At 44.3% G+C, this 20915-nt stretch overlaps 1 protein-coding gene across 2 annotated transcripts in view; it reads left to right on the plus strand.

The window, feature by feature from the left end:
• The first annotated feature begins 499 nt into the window (after positions 1-499).
• Positions 500-20915, plus strand: part of CCDC68 (coiled-coil domain containing 68) — a 48854-nt gene continuing 28438 nt past the window's right edge. Inside the window, exon 1 of one of the 2 annotated variants that reach the window (XM_069963164.1) lies at positions 500-833. In XM_069963164.1, coding sequence (XP_069819265.1) covers positions 791-833 — 43 coding nt within the window. In that variant the 5' untranslated portion in view covers positions 500-790. The remainder of the gene's footprint in view (positions 834-20915) is intronic. The other variant, XM_069963165.1, reaches the window with a different exon arrangement.

Genomic DNA, 20915 nt, shown 5'->3' on the forward strand with positions numbered 1-20915 from the left:
GCCAAGAAGAATAGGCAACTTTACCATCTGAGAACATAAATAGCCTCATCCACAACTACCACAAAAGACTTTAAGCTGTCAATGATTCTAGAGGGGCAATACCCAGTATTAAGAACAGAGGTATGAAGACTTTTGATGTTTGTGGTTGTCATTATGATTTAAACAGAGAAAATACGGTAGTTTTATAAGCGGCTACAAAGAATTACACTTCTGAGGGTGTATATACATACAATAATACAATAATCACATACGTTATACATACAATAATCACATATATATAAACAAACGTGATTAATTAGCCTCTAATTGACCATGTATCTACACAGGCGGAAGGTTTATACAGAAACCTGTTATCTCATGAATACAATAGAGATCACCTGTAATTTGTATCCGTCAGTAATAAACCTATTGCCTCCCGGAATGTTTCGAGTGTCATCCAGAAAACCTGCTCTGCCATACGTACAGATCCTCCAGGCCACACCTGCGGGACAGGGCTGTGTATGGAAATCAGTGAAACGCGTTGTATCAGGGATGATGTCACCGGCTCCTGGGAAGGTCTCCTTTATAGTCGCAGATGGGGAGAACGGCAGAGATTAGTGATCCTGGTCGGAGGTAGACACCGGGGAGAGCCGGACTTTGAGCCTGAGCCTGGGAGTGGTGGATTTGGATACCTGTTCTTTCTCTGAGCTGTGTGAAAGGAAAGAGTTAAAGAGTCAGATCATATATATTCTTAAGCATTTACCTGGATGTGACTAGTCTACACTACCATGAAGCGGATCCACGACCAGTTATGGGACAGCTAGACGTGCTGATCATGGAGCCCAGCTGTGCAGGTATGACACTACAAGTTCCAGAATGCCTGGAAAGGGTTGCCTGTTCTGCAGGCTTTCAAGGAACGGGTCATTTGAAAGGGTTAACAGAAACAAAGAATATTGTGAGATCTGTAAAGCGTGAAGGTTACAGGTGAGTGTGAGTCACTAGGGGGCGTTACCTGCTGTCAGTCCCAGGTGGTGAGTCCGAACGCCTAATGTAGTGGAACTGGGGGACCTGGGAAGGTAAGTGGAGAAAGGGGTAAGAGGGTCACCCAACAAAGAGGCAGGGACCGCTCTGCTCTTCTTGTCTCATTGAAGACTTTGCAGTGGTTGATAGAAGAGACTAAGAGATATAGTTGGTATGAGATCAATAACCATCAATACAGTCTGCAGGGTAAACAGAGTAATGCGTTGTAGGTTTCCAAGACTGAAGGGGTAGTTCACCAAAAATGTCTTTCTTTCAAATCAACTGGTGACAGAAAATGCCAGAGATTTGTAAATTGCTTCTATTAAAAAAAAAAAAAAAAAAAAAAATAAAGTCTTCAGTACTTATCAGCTGCTGTATGTCCTGCAGGAAGTGCTGTATTCTTTCCAGTCTGACACAACACAATGCTCTCTGCCTCCATCTCTATCCATGTCAGGAACTGTCCAGAGCAGGAGCAAATCCCCATGGAAAACCTCTCCAGCACTGTGTCAGACTGGAAAGAATACACCACTTCCTGCAGGACATACAGCAGCTGATAAGTACTGGAAGACTGGAAAAAAAATTTTTTAAAAGTGCATTATAAATTTCTGCCACTTTCTGGCACTAGTTGATTTGAAAGAACTACCCCTTTAACCCATAATGGGCTTTTATACTTTCTGCTTTTGCTCCATAGTGCATGCAGAAAGGGACTACAAGTTCCAGCATGCAATGTCTGTATTTCAGTCCATAATTCAGCTAACCTGGGCTGCAGCCCTTCCCTTTTAGTTCTCAGTAGTAAATGTCACAGGGATGATAAAACAATGATTTTAATTGTTACTTGTTAGTTCCTGAACTTGTGCAATAAAAGAGTATGTCATGTGTGCGGCACAGCAGAGCGGCACCTGCTGCCTCCTACCTCTCATACATAAGCTTATAGTTCACCTGCAGGTGAACTGCTGGAGTAAGTAGGTGACAGTCAGCAATGTCAGCCATTGCAGTTTACCACCCAGCTCTCTAATAACCCTGTGTGGCCTGTACACAATAAAGTGCTTATACATAGGGCCCTGACTGGTTTGGTTACTGTGGGTGTAACAGTAGTGCCTATATCTATGTGCTTGTATGCATAAGTGTCAGTCTTAAAGGGGGGTTCTGACATTTTTTTTTTCTTTCAATTAAACTGGTGTCAAAAAGTTATATAGATTTGTAATTTACTTCTATTTTAAAATCTTCAGTCTTCCAGTACTTATCAGCTACTGTATGTCCTGCAGGAATTGATGTTTTATTTGCAGTCTGACACAGTGCTCTCTGCTGCCACCTCTGTCCATCTCAGGAACTGTCCAGAGCAGGAGAGGGTTTTTTTTAGGAATTTGCTACTGCTCTGGACAGTTCCTGACATGGACAGAGGTGGCAGCAGAGAGCACTGTGTCAGCCTGGAAAGAATACACCACTTCCTGCAGAACATACAGCAGCTGATGAGTACTGGAAGACTTGAAATTTTTATATAGAAGTAAATTACATATCTATATACCTTTCTGATACCAGTTGATTTAAAAGAAAAACATTTTGTCCGGAGTTCCCCTTTTTGCAGGTCTGGCATTCTATTGATAAACAGAAAACATGATCAGTAGTGCTATAGGTCCTTCCCAGCTAAAGAAGATAGAAGAGACTTAAGGCCCTATTCCACGGGTCGTTTAGAGGAGCAATATCGTTCGTATTCGGACGATATCGGCCGCTACGAACGATATTCGTCCCGTGGAATAGAGTGCAACGATCAGCCGACATCGTTCATGTCGGCTGATCGTTGCAGTCGCTTGTTTTTCAACATGTTGAAAAACAAGCGACTGATATAGCAGCGATCTGCTGCCGTCGCTCCGTTGAATAGGAGCATCGGCTGCAGACGCTGCTGTATCCTATGGGCTGCCCGGATGATCAGCGATCCCCCAGGCAGCCCGCCCAGCAGCTCCCCGCCGCCCCTCCCGCACTCACCCACTCGCCGACGCCGCGTTGAATAGCGGCGGCAGCGAGCGGGGAACGAGGGGCAAACGAGCGCTAATAGCGCTCGTTTGCTCCTCCAAACGACTCGTGTAATAGGGGCATTAGGGCCCTATTCCACCGGACGATTATCGTTTGCATAATCGTTAACGATTAACTATCTCAAACGACCGCTATTGCGAAAGACCTGAAAACGTTCACTCATTTCCATGGAACGGTAATCGTTACTTCTAATCGTAATTGCGATCGTTTTTCTTCGCTATTTATTTGCTATTGCGTTCGTATCTATTGTAAACGACCGAACAACGTCTTATTCAATGCGAACGATTTGCGAACGTTTTGCGAACGAGCAACGATAAAAATAGGTCCAGGTCTTATAAAGCGATCAACGATTTCTCGTTCGGTCGTTAATCGTTAACTACATTTCAACCGAACGATAATCGTCCGGTGGAATAGGGCCCTTATACTGAACCTTACTGTGCAGGGTTTATCATTGTGGGATCAAAACATTCCCATCAGGAATCAGATAAGAGCAGGAAAGTTCCCACACCTCCCAAAACTTGTATATTGGCCAAAGTGTGGCTATGTTCACATGGAGTTCGATGGAGTGTATTTTGATGCATCTCTTTTAGGCTGCATGTACCTGTCCCTTAAAATTGTGTGTGGTCGATGGACAATTTTAGGTACCAATTTTAATGCAGCCATTCACGCGATCCGTGCCGCGACCCGCACCGCAAAAAAATAGGACATGTCCATGTGTGGATTGCGGCAGCAGAGATGACAGGAGCGCATGATGTGCGCTCCTGTCATGGCATCTGACTACTCACCTACTCCCCCCGGGCAGGCTGGCTTGCATGTTCACCAGAAGTCGCCTGGACTACGCCACCTTCTTCTGCTGGCCGCATAGTCCAGGCCACTTCCAGTGAGCATGTGTAACTGGCCGGCATGGGGGCGTAGGTAAGTAGTAGATGCGATGACAGGAGCGCACCATGCTGCTAGGGGATTCTTCCTGGGCCCTTGCCCTCTGCCAGGTCCCCTCTTCAGCTGTAGTCTTAGTCAGTATCCCGCATGGGTAGGACACAGGACAGAGCCCGCTTACAAACCTCTTTCTTGAAGCATCAAACACGCTGTATGATGCACTGCTAAACCCTTCCAGAGAGGACTAGCCAACAGATTACCTCAACACATGCCGAGGACTAGGAGTAACTACAGTGCAGGACAGTATCCCTAAAAGAGCCAAAGAGCTAGGAACTGATCCGGGGGGAGCAAAGTTACTGAAAGTCCATGAAGTCCATCTCGCAGCGCGGGTGTACTCAGAAAATTCTGATCATTCCGCTCATCCCGCTCATCCCAGGTAACAAGGTCTGGGGCCTGTGTCACCCATTGGTACGGTTCCGCCAAAGCTAGTGGGCATCAGGTAGTGTGAAGACTATAGGAAAGGTCAATACACAGGCCCAGGTTGTCTTCTTCTTCTTCTATGCACTCCAACCACCCGGCAGAGCACATTACTACTTAGGTTGAGACTCTCAGGGCACTTTCCTCTCTGCTACGCTACCTCAGTACAACCTTATCAACTCTACTACATCCTACTCAGTGCTTATTGCACAGATCTGGTATTTCTTTGTTCGTGTATTTATTGAAACCGTATCAAGTGTATATCAAGATTCGTTGTATTCCCTCCTGCACATTTACAAGTAGTAAACCAAGTCAACGTTATCAACTGAGTCTGTGATTAGTCACTACCACCTACTGTGGGTGGCGGGTCCTACCACTATTCGGGAGGGTCACTATACCACTCTTACCACCTGTGACCACACTATCCCAAGGGACCTGGCAGCAACTCGACAGGACACCGACCACAGGGAAAAGGGTACAACCGGCCTTACACTACAAAAGCAAGCGTGCCATCACACCTGTGTGCCCAACAGGCACTGGCGTCATGTGACAAAACCCTTAAGGTTCGGCTGTATCTCGGCCATCCACCACTAGTAGTGGCGTCACACTTCCATCTAGCAAGTGACCGGCCGTCCCACCGCTACAACATCATCCAGGGGCTCACCACAACTGTGTGTCGTAGTTTATGATTAGGAAGTTGAAGCAACAGCCAATAAAAATCCTGCTAAAAGCTGTTTCTAAATTTGGCCCCACCCACGAGGATCCAACCAACAATCAAACATAGTTTTACTGTCTGTAGGTGAAATGTAGAAGTGCACTGACCTGGATGTAGTGCATGTCACGTACAGTGCTATAGATTTACAGGCATGTTCAGTGTGGATGATGCCACGAGCTTGCTATTAGCTCTGTGTAACCTAAGAGATATGACAAGCTTGTTTTATCAGGCGGCTTCTGTGAACAATAGATTGTAAATCATATTCCGTGACTGATCAGGAGTCTCTGTCACTAGGTTACTGAGTCACCGACCATGCTGATCATGAGCTGTCATTGTGATGTAAACAGGGCCCTGACGTCTAAGAGCACAATACTATATATGTTAATAAGAGATGATGACACAATGTTATGTGGAGTGTCAGTGGATTTGTATTTGCCGGGGCTAATGGCCATCATACGATAAAGAGATGCTGAACTGCCAAGCTGTATAGCTCACAGAGCATTGTCTAGACTGGATACAATTGTATCACTTCTCAGCTGAGAGCAGGGCTAGCTATGTACAATGTATCAGTCTGGAGTCCAGGCTGTAGAGCTCACAGAGCATTGTCTAGACTGGATACAATTGTATCACTTCTCAGCTGAGAGCAGGACTAGCTATGTACAATGTATCCGTCTGGAGTCCAGGCTTTAGAGCTCACAGAGCATTGTCTAGACTCGATACAATTGTATCACTTCTCAGCTGAGAGCAGGACTAGCTATGTACGATGTATCAGTCTGGATACCAGGCTGTAGAGCTCACAGAGCATTGTCTAGACTGGATACAATTATATCACTTCTCAGCTGAGAGCAGGACTAGCTATGTACGATGTATCAGTCTGGAGTCCAGGCTGTAGAGCTCACAGAGCATTGTCTAGACTGGATACAATTGTATCGCTTCTGTCAGTGGACAGTGTTTATATCCTGGGACTGATACCATGTACAATATAGTATATAACATCTAATACTTCAGACTGTATTATGTATGATGGATTTATCTCCAAGAAGGAGAGCTAGAAGCATTCTGTACATCCCATGGGTCCATGAGTCTCTGACATATTGTATATAATGCTTGTGTGTCAGACGTCACCAGGGCAGGTTTCTACATTCGGATGCCAGTTACCGCGTTTCAGTTTACTGACAGCGAGCGGATGAGGAGACGAAACAACAAGTACATTACAGAGTTGTAGGACTGTTCATTAGGGTGCATTCACACGTACAGGATTGACAGCAGATCCGCAGCAGATTTGATGCAGTGTTCAGTTATTTAGTCAAATCTGCTGCGGATCCTGTACGTGTGAAGCTAGCCTTATACACAGATTCTGCTTGTCATACCCAGAACTGGAAAGCCCCTTTAAGCCTTTGCTTCAGTATCAGGAAACAGCATATATGGAATTCTTCTATAATATGCAAATAAGCTCTCAAGAAGAAAAAAAAATTAATACCAGATAAAGTAAAGGTTTCCCTAAAAGGATGAGAGTTCTATATAGTTTTTTGGTGTGGGGGAACTAAATTTCCCTATTGAAGAAAAAAAGTAAATCTTCATACACCAACCAGTTCTCTTCAACAAGATTATTACAAATATGTTTTATTTGGACATTTTTTTGATACAAGGACCTATGACTGTAATCTCCATAAATGGCCGACCATAACCTAATATTTTCTATGCCAAAAAATATCTGACTCACAAGGCCTAGACACATCCAGACCAGTGTCCTGTGGTATCTGTACCAAGGTGTGAGGTGCAGGCCCCATATCCCTGTGATGTCCCCTGTGGTATCAGCAGTACATCCTGTAAGGTGTGAGGTGCGGACCCCATATCCCTGTGATGTCTCCTGTGGTATCAGCATCCTGTAAGGTGTGAGGTGCGGACCCCATATCCCTGTGATGTCCCCTGTGGTATCAGCAGCATGCTGTAAGGTGTGAGGTGCGGACCCCATATCCCTGTGATGTCTCCTGTGGTATCAGCAGTACATCCTGTAAGGTGTGAGGTGCGGACCCCATATCCCTGTGATGTCTCCTGTGGTATCAGCATCCTGTAAGGTGTGAGGTGCGGACCCCATATCCCTGTTATGTCCCCTGTGGTATCAGCATCCTGTAAGGTGTGAGGTGCGGACCCCATATCCCTGTGATGTCCCCTATGGTATCAGCAGCATGCTGTAAGGTGTGAGGTGCGGACCCCATATCCCTGTGATGTCTCCTGTGGTATCAGCAGCAGATCCTGTAAGGTGTGAGGTGCGGACCCCATATCCCTGTGATGTCCCCTGTGGTATCAGCATCCTGTAAGGTGTGAGGTGCGGACCCCATATCCCTGTGATGTCCCCTGTGGTATCAGCATCCTGTAAGGTGTGACGTGCAGACCCCATATCCCTGTGATGTCTCCTGTGGTATCAGCATCCTGTAAGGTGTGAGGTGCGGACCCCATATCCCTGGGATGTCTCCTGTGGTATCAGCATTCTGTATGGTGTGAGGTGCGGACCCCATATCCCTGTGATGTCTCCTGTGGTATCAGCATCCTGTAAGGTGTGAGGTGCGGACCCCATATCCCTGTGATGTCCCCTGTGGTATCAGCATCCTGTAAGGTGTGAGGTGTGGACCCCATATTCCTGTGATGTCTCCTGTGGTATCAGCAGCAGATCCTGTAAGGTGTGAGGTGCGGACCCCATATCCCTGTGATGTCTCCTGTGGTATCAGCATCCTGTAAGGTGTGAGGTGCGGACCCCATATCCCTGTGATGTCCCCTGTTGTATCAGCATCCTGTAAGGTGTGAGGACCCCATATCCTGTGATGTCTCCTGTGGTATCAGCAGTAGTTCCTATAAGGTGTGAGGTGCGGACCCCATATCCCTGTGATGTCTCCTGTGTGGTATCAGCATCCTGTAAGGTGTGAGGTGCGGAGCCCATATCCCTGTGATGTCCCCTGTGGTATCAGCAGCAGATCCTGTAAGGTGTGAGGTGCGGACCCCATATCCCTGTGATGTCCCCTGTGGTATCAGCATCCTGTAAGGTGTGAGGTGCGGACCCCATATCCCTGTGATGTCCCCTGTGGTAGCAGCAGCATCCTGTAAGGTGTGAGGCGCAGGCCCCATATCCCTGTGATGTCCCCTGTGGTATCAGCATCCTGTAAGGTGTGAGGTGCGGACCCCATATCCCTGTGATGTCTCCTGTGGTATCAGCAGCAGATCCTGTAAGCTGTGAGGTCCGGACCCCATATCCCTGCGATGTCCCCTGTGGTATCAGCAGCAGATCCTGTAAGGTGTGAGGTGCGGACCCCATATCCCTGTGAGTGGTATCAGCATCCTGTAAGGTGTGAGGTGCGGACCCCATATTCCTGTGATGTCTCCTGTGGTATCAGCAGCAGATCCTGTAAGGTGTGAGGTGTGGATCCCATATCTCTGTGATGTCTCCTGTGGTATCAGCATCCTGTAAGGTGTGAGGTGTGGACCCCATATCCCCGTGATGTCTCCTGTGGTATCAGCAGCAGATCTTACTGTTGTATTTTGTGATTCTGTGCACCAGTGAGAGATGCCCTTCTCTTCCTACCTATCTCTATTCTCTTCTATGCACTCTCTTCTCCACTACTCACAGGAGCTGTTTCATACACCCTGTAGGAAGTAATGACATGGGGGAGAGGAAGTGTAGGTCTACTTTAGTTAGTTCTTTTCTGATTCTCAGTGGAGCAAGACCAGGCATCCCTGCTAAACTTAGCCAGAAGCCTGGCTCTGCCAGGTTCCCTATCCGGGACAGACTAGCTGTGGTAGTAGACACATATGGAGAATGCAGAGACTTTCTTTCTTCAAGCTACACTTATAGTCAAGATGCAGTGCTAAACACTTAAAGGAGGACAAGTCAGAGAATACCTCAACCCACGCTGTGAACATCTCTATACAGTGCACAACGGTATCCTAGGACAGAAGAATTGTCCCAGATAGAGCAAAGCAGCCATAGCCAAGGCCTACATACTCTTCCTCACAGCACAGGTGACACCGGGACACGCTCACACACTTTACTCAACTCAGGTAACCAAGACTGGGGCTTGTGTCACCCATGTAGGACGGGTACCCTAACACTGCAGGGCAGAAGGTGGTTTATAGTGACAAAGGTCGAAGCACGGGCAAAAGTATTCTTCTCTTCTTAAGTATCTTTAAATACTTCTTCTCACAAGTTCCGGAAGAGCACATTACTTAACTGACACACTCCTCTCCACTCTTCTGAACTCTCTACACTACTCAACTGAACCAGCATTGCTATTCTACCTCAGCACTTCAGTATCTCTCTGCACAGATTCAGTGAACGCAAGTCTGTATCTCAAAAGTCACTCCTGTATTACAAGAAATTTTCAGTAAAGATCAGTTTATTTATTCTACTGAGACTGTATACACACAGTCTACACCGTCCTTGCGTCATTTTCCCCTTTCTGTGGGTGGCGGTAGTGACAGTCCGGGTGGGTCATCTCTCCACTCCAGACCACCGTGATAAGAGCCCAAGGGACCCCTCACAGCCCGGCAGGTCATCAACCATTGGGGATCAACATAGCCAGCCACACACTAAAAGCAGGTATACCATCACAACAAGAGTGCCTATTGTGCTAATGTAGAGGGCTCTCTAGAAGCGGGTGATGTGTTACAAACACTGTGGAGGCATATAGTTGTATACTTGTATAAGCTATACATCAACATTTATTGAATACATGTGACATAATTAATAATCAATCGTCACTATAAAAAACTTTGTATAGGTAAGACAAAAAGAAATCTAGATGCGTAGGAAATATAAAATAATTGTGTATAGATACCTAACTAATGTTAAAGATAAGAAAGATAATAGAATAAAATAAAATACAATAAAATCTATATGATAAAATAAGTGTGTATAGGGAGCCTAGTGAAGTTGCCTGCGCCGGGCCCAGCGCAGGCAGCTCACCCAGATGTGTATGGCAGTAGTCCCGAATCAGGAGATCTAGCTTGAGCTTATATCGCTGGATGGCCGTTGGAGTGATTGTATTCGTATCCTGGTGAGACAGCTTGCTATTTGAGTTGTACACTTTGGGTGAGATAAGATGGTATTAGATGAAAAATGGTGGAATATCCACCTCTCACCCTGTCGGCGGTAGTTCCCACGGTCCGGTATAGTATTGCAGCGACAGTCCGTGTTCCAGTTAATGCGGCTACTTTGCGATCCGTGCAGTTAAGGTCTAATGCAGCACGGTGAGCTGTCTCCTGTTTGCGGCGTCCGCATGCATCTGAGCGCGCGCTCTGGCTAACTGCCGTTTGATTTGAATGTCCAGACAGATCAGCTTAGGTTCGGGATATACTCCAAAAACAGTAGATGTCAAAAAAGGCTCTGTTATCTTTGGTTCTTGAACGCGTTTCAGGAGGTCTACTTGCTCCTTTCCTCAGCAAAGAACTTTAGATAACACTGGTGCAACCATATCCATTTGGACTTTATATCCGTTCTAAATCCATCTACAAGACCCGTAGTGGATCATTCCGGATGATTTTGCCTTGTGTGAATTCTGTAGATCCAGTTGTCCAATGTGGCTTCTCTCCTGTGTGAGTTCACATTCAAATAGATCGATTTTCCAGTGTGGCTTCTCTCCTGTGTAAATTCTGGTTTTTATATAAAACAGGATAGTAATATTGTTGATCAATATACATTATGAGCTAAGTGGGTTGGTTCCACTATGACTGCTAGGACTGGATCCAGTTTGTGTATCTTTGAATGGCATAAGTTCATATCAGCTTGTGCATGCCTGCACATACATAAACATATATGTATATAAATAAATATAGAATAATAAATAAATAAATACACACGTAGATACATGTAGGAAAAGTAAGTAAGTGAATGAATAGATGGATCTTAATAGAGCAACGGGGTTCACACAAGGTGGTTTGAATACTGGTAGAACAGTATTTGTGTATACATCAAAACGAATAGATAAATGAATACGCCCGCGTGCACATATAAACATATAAATAAATAGATGGATAAATAACTAGATAGATCTTGACGGGGCGACGGGAGTCACCAAGGGGCGGTCCAGGCACTGATGGAAACAGTCTGGCACTGTACCGCCCGTCGGTAATGCTCCCGACGTACATCTGTTTGAGAGATATGGAGTGTAGCAGCAGATACTTCTGTATTGTGCGTTCTGCCTCTCAAAAATACATAATTCACATCTTATATATGTGCACTGTCACATAGGACTGGACCCAGTTTGTGTGTCTTTGAATGACATAAGTTCATATCAGCTTGTACATATATGTGTAACTGAACATATATGTTTATAGATGTGTATAAATAGATATAGACACAGGGTAATATATGTATATGAATGTATATAAATAGATATAAAGTAATAAATAAATACACACGTAGGTATATGTAGGAAAAAATTGGGAGAATAAATAAATGAATGAATAGGTGGATCATAATAGAACGGCAAGAGTCCCAGAAAGCGGTTTAAGTACTAGTGGGACAGTCTGGTACTGTATATATATATATACATCTAAACGAATAAATAAATGAATACGCCCGCGTGCACATATAAAGACATAGGTAAATAGATGGATAAATAACTAAATGAATCTTAATGGGGCGACGGGAGTCACCAAGGGGCGGTCCAGGCACTGATGGAAACAGTCTGGCACTGTACCGTCCGTCGGTAATACTCCCGACGTACATATACTTGAGAGATATGAGATGTAACAGCAGATGCTTACGTATTGTGCGTTCTGCCTCTCAGGAATACATAATTTACATCCTATATACGTGCACGGTCACATTTTTCACAGAAAACCAAAGATCTCTAGTTCGGCGTTGAGACCATAAGGTATAAGTGTCTGAAATTCAAAGATAAACCTGGACTCTTGTCTTGACATTTTGGATATGAAATCGCCTCCCCTCCAATCTTTTTCAACCTTTTGTATGGCCGCGTAAGTTGTGCCTCTCAGTCTACTTTGGTGTGCCTCTTTGTAGTGGGCCGAGAGTGTATGTTTGTCGTAACCCCTTTTTATGTTGTAAAAATGTTCTGTTATTCTCTTTTTTAGGGTTCTGGAAGTCCTCCCTATATACTGTTTGTGGCATGGGCATTCGATGATATATATAATGTTTTCGGAATTGCATGAAAGTGTATCTTTGATTTTATGTTCACGTCTATTTACTACTGATGTTACTGTATCGGTACGTCTTTGGAATTGTGTAGCTTTGCAATTGCTGCACATGCCACATCTAAAGAATCCATTAATTTCGGGGCATATAGTAGGTTGGGAGCTACCGTTTCTTGTTCTTACAGTCGGAGCTATCTGTAGGCCCAAATTAGGTGCCTTAGAATATACTATGGGCGGTCTCGGAGGTAATAGGGGGCCGATTGTTCGGTCGTCCTGTAGGTGGTGCCAATGTTTGGTAATGATTTTCCCTATATGTTTGTAATTAGGGTTGTAGGGCAGAACTAATTTAGTGTCTTGATGCTCGGCATCTTTAATTTCTAGGTTTGATGATTCTGAAAAGAAAGAACTCCTGTCTAGCTCCCTTGCTTTGTTTAGAGCTTTGTCGAGTGCTGCTTCTGGGTATTTCTTTTCTCTAAACTGTACTTTTAGTGAGGATGCCTCTTGTTCGAATCGGTCATTGGAAGTACAATTCCTTTTGAGTCTCCGGAATTGACCAAAGGGGACATTGAGCAGCCATTGAGGTAAATGGCAACTGTCAAAAAGTATAAAACCATTTTTTGAGGTGGGTTTGTGGAAAGTGTTACACTGTAATTTAGATGTATGGGTAGTAATTTGTAAATCTAAATATTCTATAGAGACTTGACTGAAATGTGATGTGAATGTAAGGTTAAATTGATTCTGGTTCAATTGATTGACGAACTGTGGGAGGTCAGATGTGGTTCCTCTCCAGAATAATAATATGTCGTCGATATATCTTTTCCAGAGCACCAGGTCTGCTCCTAGGTGGGGCGAGATGTGATGTTCCTCCCAATATGCCATAAAGAGGTTGGCATAACTAGGAGCAAACCTGGTGCCCATAGCAGTACCAGACGTCTGGAGAAAAAACTTGCCATCAAAAAAGAAAAAATTATGTGTAAGAATGTATTCTATGGCTGTAAGTATGAATTCTGTTTGTTCCTTTTTGATCGAGTCATCCTTCTCCAGGAAGTGTCTAACTGCTGCAATTCCTTGTTCATGGCGTATGCAAGTATACAGGGAACTAACATCTAAAGTGGCTAGGGTCCAATCAGATTGCCATTCATGATTCTCTATTAATTTGATTACATCTGTAGTGTCCTTGAGGTATGAATTGGTTTTTTTGACATATGGTTGTAGAAATCTATCAATATATTGGGACATGTTGGATGTAATAGAGCCTATCCCAGATATTATAGGTCTTCCTGGGGGATTTGTAGCATGTTTGTGTACCTTGGGTAAGCAATATAGTACTGGTATCCTCTTTTCTGTGCCTAGAATGAAATTGTATTCAGTTTCTGATAGAATGTCTTGCTCTAAGGCTAATCTGCATATTTCTTCTAGTTGTTTGTAGTACTGTTCAGTCGGATTGTTTGTTAGTGCTCTGTAGGTGTTGATATCTGAAAGTTGACGTGTGCATTCACTCTTATATGTGTCTGTGTCCATTATAACTGTCCCCCCCCCTTTGTCTGCGGGTCTTATGGTAATATTTAGGTCCGATTGGAGATCTTTCAATGCTTGAATTTCCTTCCGTGTTAGGTTATTGTTGGGTTGTTTGGGTTGTAATTGACGTAATTCTTTTTCTATGTTGCATACGCCATGAACAAGGAATTGCAGCAGTTAGACACTTCCTGGAGAAGGATGACTCGATCAAAAAGGAACAAACAGAATTCATACTTACAGCCATAGAATACATTCTTACACATAATTTTTTCTTTTTTGATGGCAAGTTTTTTCTCCAGACGTCTGGTACTGCTATGGGCACCAGGTTTGCTCCTAGTTATGCCAACCTCTTTATGGCATATTGGGAGGAACATCACATCTCGCCCCACCTAGGAGCAGACCTGGTGCTCTGGAAAAGATATATCGACGACATATTATTATTCTGGAGAGGAACCACATCTGACCTCCCACAGTTCGTCAATCAATTGAACCAGAATCAATTTAACCTTACATTCACATCACATTTCAGTCAAGTCTCTATAGAATATTTAGATTTACAAATTACTACCCATACATCTAAATTACAGTGTAACACTTTCCACAAACCCACCTCAAAAAATGGTTTTATACTTTTTGACAGTTGCCATTTACCTCAATGGCTGCTCAATGTCCCCTTTGGTCAATTCCGGAGACTCAAAAGGAATTGTACTTCCAATGACCGATTCGAACAAGAGGCATCCTCACTAAAAGTACAGTTTAGAGAAAAGAAATACCCAGAAGCAGCACTCGACAAAGCTCTAAACAAAGCAAGGGAGCTAGACAGGAGTTCTTTCTTTTCAGAATCATCAAACCTAGAAATTAAAGATGCCGAGCATCAAGACACTAAATTAGTTCTGCCCTACAACCCTAATTACAAACATATAGGGAAAATCATTACCAAACATTGGCACCACCTACAGGACGACCGAACAATCGGCCCCCTATTACCTCCGAGACCGCCCATAGTATATTCTAAGGCACCTAATTTGGGCCTACAGATAGCTCCGACTGTAAGAACAAGAAACGGTAGCTCCCAACCTACTATATGCCCCGAAATTAATGGATTCTTTAGATGTGGCATGTGCAGCAATTGCAAAGCTACACAATTCCAAAGACGTACCGATACAGTAACATCAGTAGTAAATAGACGTGAACATAAAATCAAAGATACACTTTCATGCAATTCCGAAAACATTATATATATCATCGAATGCCCATGCCACAAACAGTATATAGGGAGGACTTCCAGAACCCTAAAAAAGAGAATAACAGAACATTTTTACAACATAAAAAGGGGTTACGACAAACATACACTCTCGGCCCACTACAAAGAGGCACACCAAAGTAGACTGAGAGGCACAACTTACGCGGCCATACAAAAGGTTGAAAAAGATTGGAGGGGAGGCGATTTCATATCCAAAATGTCAAGACAAGAGTCCAGGTTTATCTTTGAATTTCAGACACTTATACCTTATGGTCTCAACGCCGAACTAGAGATCTTTGGTTTTCTGTGAAAAATGTGACCGTGCACGTATATAGGATGTAAATTATGTATTCCTGAGAGGCAGAACGCACAATACGTAAGCATCTGCTGTTACATCTCATATCTCTCAAGTATATGTACTTCGGGAGTATTACCGACGGACGGTACAGTGCCAGACTGTTTCCATCAGTGCCTGGACCGCCCCTTGGTGACTCCCGTCGCCCCATTAAGATTCATTTAGTTATTTATCCATCTATTTACCTATGTCTTTATATGTGCACGCGGGCGTATTCATTTATTTATTCGTTTAGATGTATATATATATACAGTACCAGACTGTCCCACTAGTACTTAAACCGCTTTCTGGGACTCTTGCCGTTCTATTATGATCCACCTATTCATTCATTTATTTATTCTCCCAATTTTTTCCTACATATACCTACGTGTGTATTTATTTATTACTTTATATCTATTTATATACATTCATATACATATATTACCCTGTGTCTATATCTATTTATACACATCTATAAACATATATGTTCAGTTACACATATATGTACAAGCTGATATGAACTTATGTCATTCAAAGACACACAAACTGGGTCCAGTCCTATGTGACAGTGCACATATATAAGATGTGAATTATGTATTTTTGAGAGGCAGAACGCACAATACAGAAGTATCTGCTGCTACACTCCATATCTCTCAAACAGATGTACGTCGGGAGCATTACCGACGGGCGGTACAGTGCCAGACTGTTTCCATCAGTGCCTGGACCGCCCCTTGGTGACTCCCGTCGCCCCGTCAAGATCTATCTAGTTATTTATCCATCTATTTATTTATATGTTTATATGTGCACGCGGGCGTATTCATTTATCTATTCGTTTTGATGTATACACATGTAGCACACCCGTAGGTGGAGCTTTATTATACTAATTGGATGGGACCCCTGCCTGAAACCTTGGTGACACCCCAAATATTCCCCAACTCTCTGACACAGTTTTCTTTGACAGCAGGAAAACATATTTATTAGGACAGGTTAGTAGAATTGTCCTTAGAGCAGTTAACACAATAGACAATTAGCATACAGCAACAAAAGAAAATGATTTGCTAATTAACCAGCAATAATGAACTTAAGTAATGTTATTAATTACACATGCATAGACATTAAATCACACAATAAACTGTAATTTTATGATCTAACTGATTCAAAAATGCTCTCAGAGGTTCTTGTCTGAGGTAAGAGTAAAAAGAACAGGTTTAAGGAGGAAAAATGTGTCCAGAGTCCTCTAGTACCAAAACCCGGAGAAGTCCAGCATGTGCACAGCTGTAAATCCAGTAGCTCCCACAGATAACAGTGCAGGGGACTGATAGGCTTTAGCTGTAGTCTCTCTCTCTTTACATGCAGGTGGGGAAACCTCAGGCTGCAGGCTGTCACTTATTCCCCTCACTGTCACACATACACCTCACAGCACTTGTATTTATTCCCTGTATTTTCCCTCCAGTCTGCAGGGTTATATGTAGAACACGGGGGCTGCATGTGATGTGGCTCCTGTAAGTATGTGGTACTGTTATCTCCTGCTTAAAAATGGCTGACAGCACTACACATCCACCATGTGTCCTTCCTGAAATGGTGGCCGCCTCACACCAACACTGTAACTTGTTGCACACTGTAACTGGTTGTACTCACAGCCCGGGCATGTGTCTGAGAACAGGCAGGTTCTTTGCAGGTGCTTTATGGGGTGATAAATGTCTTTTAGTAGAGAAAGCACAGGGGTCTCTTCACTTGCTTCCAGCAGCATCCCAACACACTGTCCTTGCATCCCCAGCATCCTCTTCCTCCTCTCCTCCCGGCTCCTCCCACACTGACCCTGGGGGATCATGGGTCTTGTAGTTTAAGTATCCATCACTGCACTGGAAAGCTCTGAGAATAATCCCACCCCAGCGCACAGTCTGAACAGCATTAACTCTTTATTTGCTGAAGAATTCCACCAGCAGAGGAGCTCTACATTCTCCCCCCACTTGAAGTCTTGAGTCCTCTCAAGATGAGCAAGAGAAAATATGGGTTATTATAAAACTGTAAAATTATTAATACACCATCAAATGAGCAGTAGCATTATATGCAAGAGGAACATCCCACCAAGGCACATCACCACATTTTGTCTGGGGCAGGGTGTCACCAAGTGAACTAACATTCAGGGGAGAATGGGCGAAGGTCAGTCTATGAGCAGTCCTAATAGGCTCTTGAGTACTATGACCCAGGGAATCATAGGTAAGTCTTTGTGGAGGTCTAATGGGTCTTGAAGGTCTTGATTCAGAGCTTATAACAGAGAAGCTTGACTCACAACCTGGTTCAGACTTTTCCTGTTCCTTTTTTTGAGATGTGTCTTGCCCAGCTCCATTTCCCTTATCCTCATGATTAAGAAAAGTTGCTTCAGCAGAATGTGCAGGGCATTCACCAGGGGTGTCGGTGCGATCTCTATTGTCCCTTGACAGGGAATCGTCTGCATCCAGGGAAGACTGATCATCCAGCTCTTGTTGGATATGTTGGGGAACGAATTCTGGAGCATTGATATTCAAATTAATGTCTGATGGAAGATCCACATTCCAGTCATGGAAAAACTCATCTAGCTCCCACTCATCTTCGCTTGGATTTGTCTGTTCCCTTGGGTTAGTTTCCTCCTGATTTAGGAGTAAAGGTTCCCTTCGCCTCAGTCTCCTAGACCGCCTAGAGTTGGGTTTGCGCTGAGCTATTTTAGGTTCTGAAGTTATAATCCTTGCAGATTCTGTCAAAAGCATAAGATTATTTCGATGCCATGTCTTGATGGGTCCATTCTTCCCTTCTGGGCAAATTTGATACACCGGGATGTCAGGCAACTGTGAGCAGATGATGTAGATTTGTGAACCCCAACGATCGGCCAGTTTGTTTTTTCCATGAAGACCCAGATTTCTTAGAAGAACCCTGTCTCCTGGTTGTAAGTCATGGACCTTCACCTTTTTGTCATAACGAGCTTTATTTTGATAGTGACGTTGGCCAGCAGTAGCTTCAGCCTGTTCATAGGCCTGTTTCAAGTTTTCCTTTAATCTTTTCACATAGCTTGCATGTGATTGTACGGATGTGTCATCAGCAGTAACACCGAAAACCAAATCAACTGGAAGTCGAGCCTCTCTTCCAAACATGAGGAGGTATGGAGAGAATCCTGTAGCATCACTTCTAGTACTGTTGTATGCATGGACGACAGTAGCTACATGCCGGCTCCAATGGACTTTCTTCTCGGCCGACAGTGTACCTAACATGTCTAACAAGGTTCTGTTAAAACGCTCCGGCTGAGGATCTCCTTGTGGGTGATATGGGGTTGTACGACTTTTTTGTACACCCAGCAGAGTGAGTAGCTCATGAATCAACTTACTTTCAAAATCTCTCCCTTGGTCTGAATGGATCCTCCTTGGAAGGCCATAGTGCACAAAGAACTTTTCTACAAGAATCTTCGCCACTGTAATGGCTTTTTGGTCACGGGTAGGGAAAGCCTGAGCGTATCTTGTGTAATGGTCAGTCACCACTAATACATTGCTGACTCCACCTTCATCTGGTTCAATGCAAAGGAAATCAATACAAACAAGATCCAGCGGCCCTTGACTTTCCATTTTTCCCAGAGGAGCGGCTCTGGCAGGCAGAGTTTTCCTCTGAATGCAGCGAAGGCAAGAACGGCAATAATCTTCTACATCCTGCTTCATGCATGGCCAGTAGAATCTGTCCCTGACTAGGCCTAAAGTTCGGTCAAACCCCAGATGACCATGATCGTCGTGTAGTGATTGAAATATTACATCCTTGTACTTTTGAGGGAGTAGTAGCTGCCACTTTTCACCATTTAGATGACTTGGAGCTCTTCGGTAGACCAGCCCATTGCGGATTTTCAAACGATCCCATTCTTTGGCAAGGAGTCTAGCCAACGGATGATCATCTGTGTGCAGTATATCAGCTTGTTGTTTTTGTAGAGCCTCTACAGCTAGCCGACAGAGTGAATCTTCTCTTTGATCTTTCTTCAAATCACCTTGCGTAATAGCAGGAAGAGGTGAAGCTTGCAAAGTGACCAGATTACAGTAGGCTTCAGGCACACTCTCCTCGTGAAGCCCCAGCTTTCGTGCCCAACATCCATTTTCAGAACAACAGCTAACATATTGACACATGGTCTTCACCCCAGGTGCGGGAATTTCCATCCACTCATCTTCAGGGTGCATATCGCCATGAGGTCTTCGGGACAGTCCGTCTGCATCCCCATTTTCCTTCCCAGGGCGGTACTTGAGGCTAAAATTGTAATTTGAAAGTGCAGCCATCCACCGATGCCCTGTAGCATCTAGCTTGGCAGTGGTCAGTATGTAAGTCAAGGGGTTATTGTCAGTTTGAACTTCAAATTCAGCCCCATACAAGTAGTCATGTAATTTGTCAACCACAGCCCATTTGAGAGCTAAGAATTCCAGTTTATGGGCTGGATAGTTCTTCTCAGTGGGAGACAAACTTCTGCTCACAAAAGCCACCGGTCTTAGTTTCTTATCATGTTCTTGATATAACACTCCTCCAAGACCTTCTCGGCTTGCGTCCACGTGCAGCACATACAATTTGGCAGGGTCAGCATAGGCTAGCACAGGAGCATGAGTAAGGCAGTGCTTCAACTGTTCGAATGCCTGCTCGCATTCTGGACTCCAGCGGTCTTCAATGCACTCCTTGGATTTTCTAGGTCCCTTTGGTTTCTGGAGAGCACTCTCTTCGTCAGTGTCACCGGGTTCCACATCATTCTGCAGCAGCTGATTGAGAGGTCTCGCTACTTTGGAAAACCCCTTGACAAATCTCCTGTAGTAGCTGCAGAACCCCAGGAAAGAACGTACTTCTGTGATTGTCCGGGGCTTGGGCCATGATGTCACAGCTTCCAGTTTTTCTGGGTCAGTGGCTATTCCCTCAGCAGAAACCACATGCCCTACATACGTCACAGAAGGCTGAAAAAACTTGCACTTCTCAAGAGACAACTTCAGTCCTTCCTGCTCAAGCCGATCCAAGACTCGCATCAGCCGGTCAGTATGTTCTTCCAATGTCTTTCCGAACACTATTATATCATCCAGATATACGATCACTTCCAGCAGATGCATGTCACCGACTGTTTTCTCCATAAGTCTCTGAAACGTAGCTGGAGCCCCCATGAGACCTTGTGGCATTTTGTCAAATTCAAAGAATCCACCTGGATAGATGAAAGCCGTCAACTCCTTGTCTTCAGGGCTCATTGGAATCTGATAGTATCCACTCCTCAGATCCAGGACGCTAAACCACCTACTCCCTACCAAACAATTTAAAGCATCTTCAATTCGAGGGGTGGCATACTGATCAGGAATGGTCCGCTGATTTAGAGTCCGGTAATCAACACACATCCGAATGGTGCCATTCTTCTTGCGCACCACAACTATAGGTGAAGCATAAGGACTTCGGGACTCTCTGATTATCCCAGCCACTTTAAGGTCTTCCAGATGCTTACGTAGATCCTCTAAATCACCAAGAGCTACTCTTCGAGGGCGTTCTCTGAAAGGTCTATCATCTTTCAATCGGATCTGGTGTTGCGCACTCTTTGCACATCCCATATC

Source organism: Dendropsophus ebraccatus, chromosome 3, assembly GCF_027789765.1.
Source record: "Dendropsophus ebraccatus isolate aDenEbr1 chromosome 3, aDenEbr1.pat, whole genome shotgun sequence".
NCBI classification, from domain to species: Eukaryota; Metazoa; Chordata; class Amphibia; order Anura; family Hylidae; genus Dendropsophus; species Dendropsophus ebraccatus.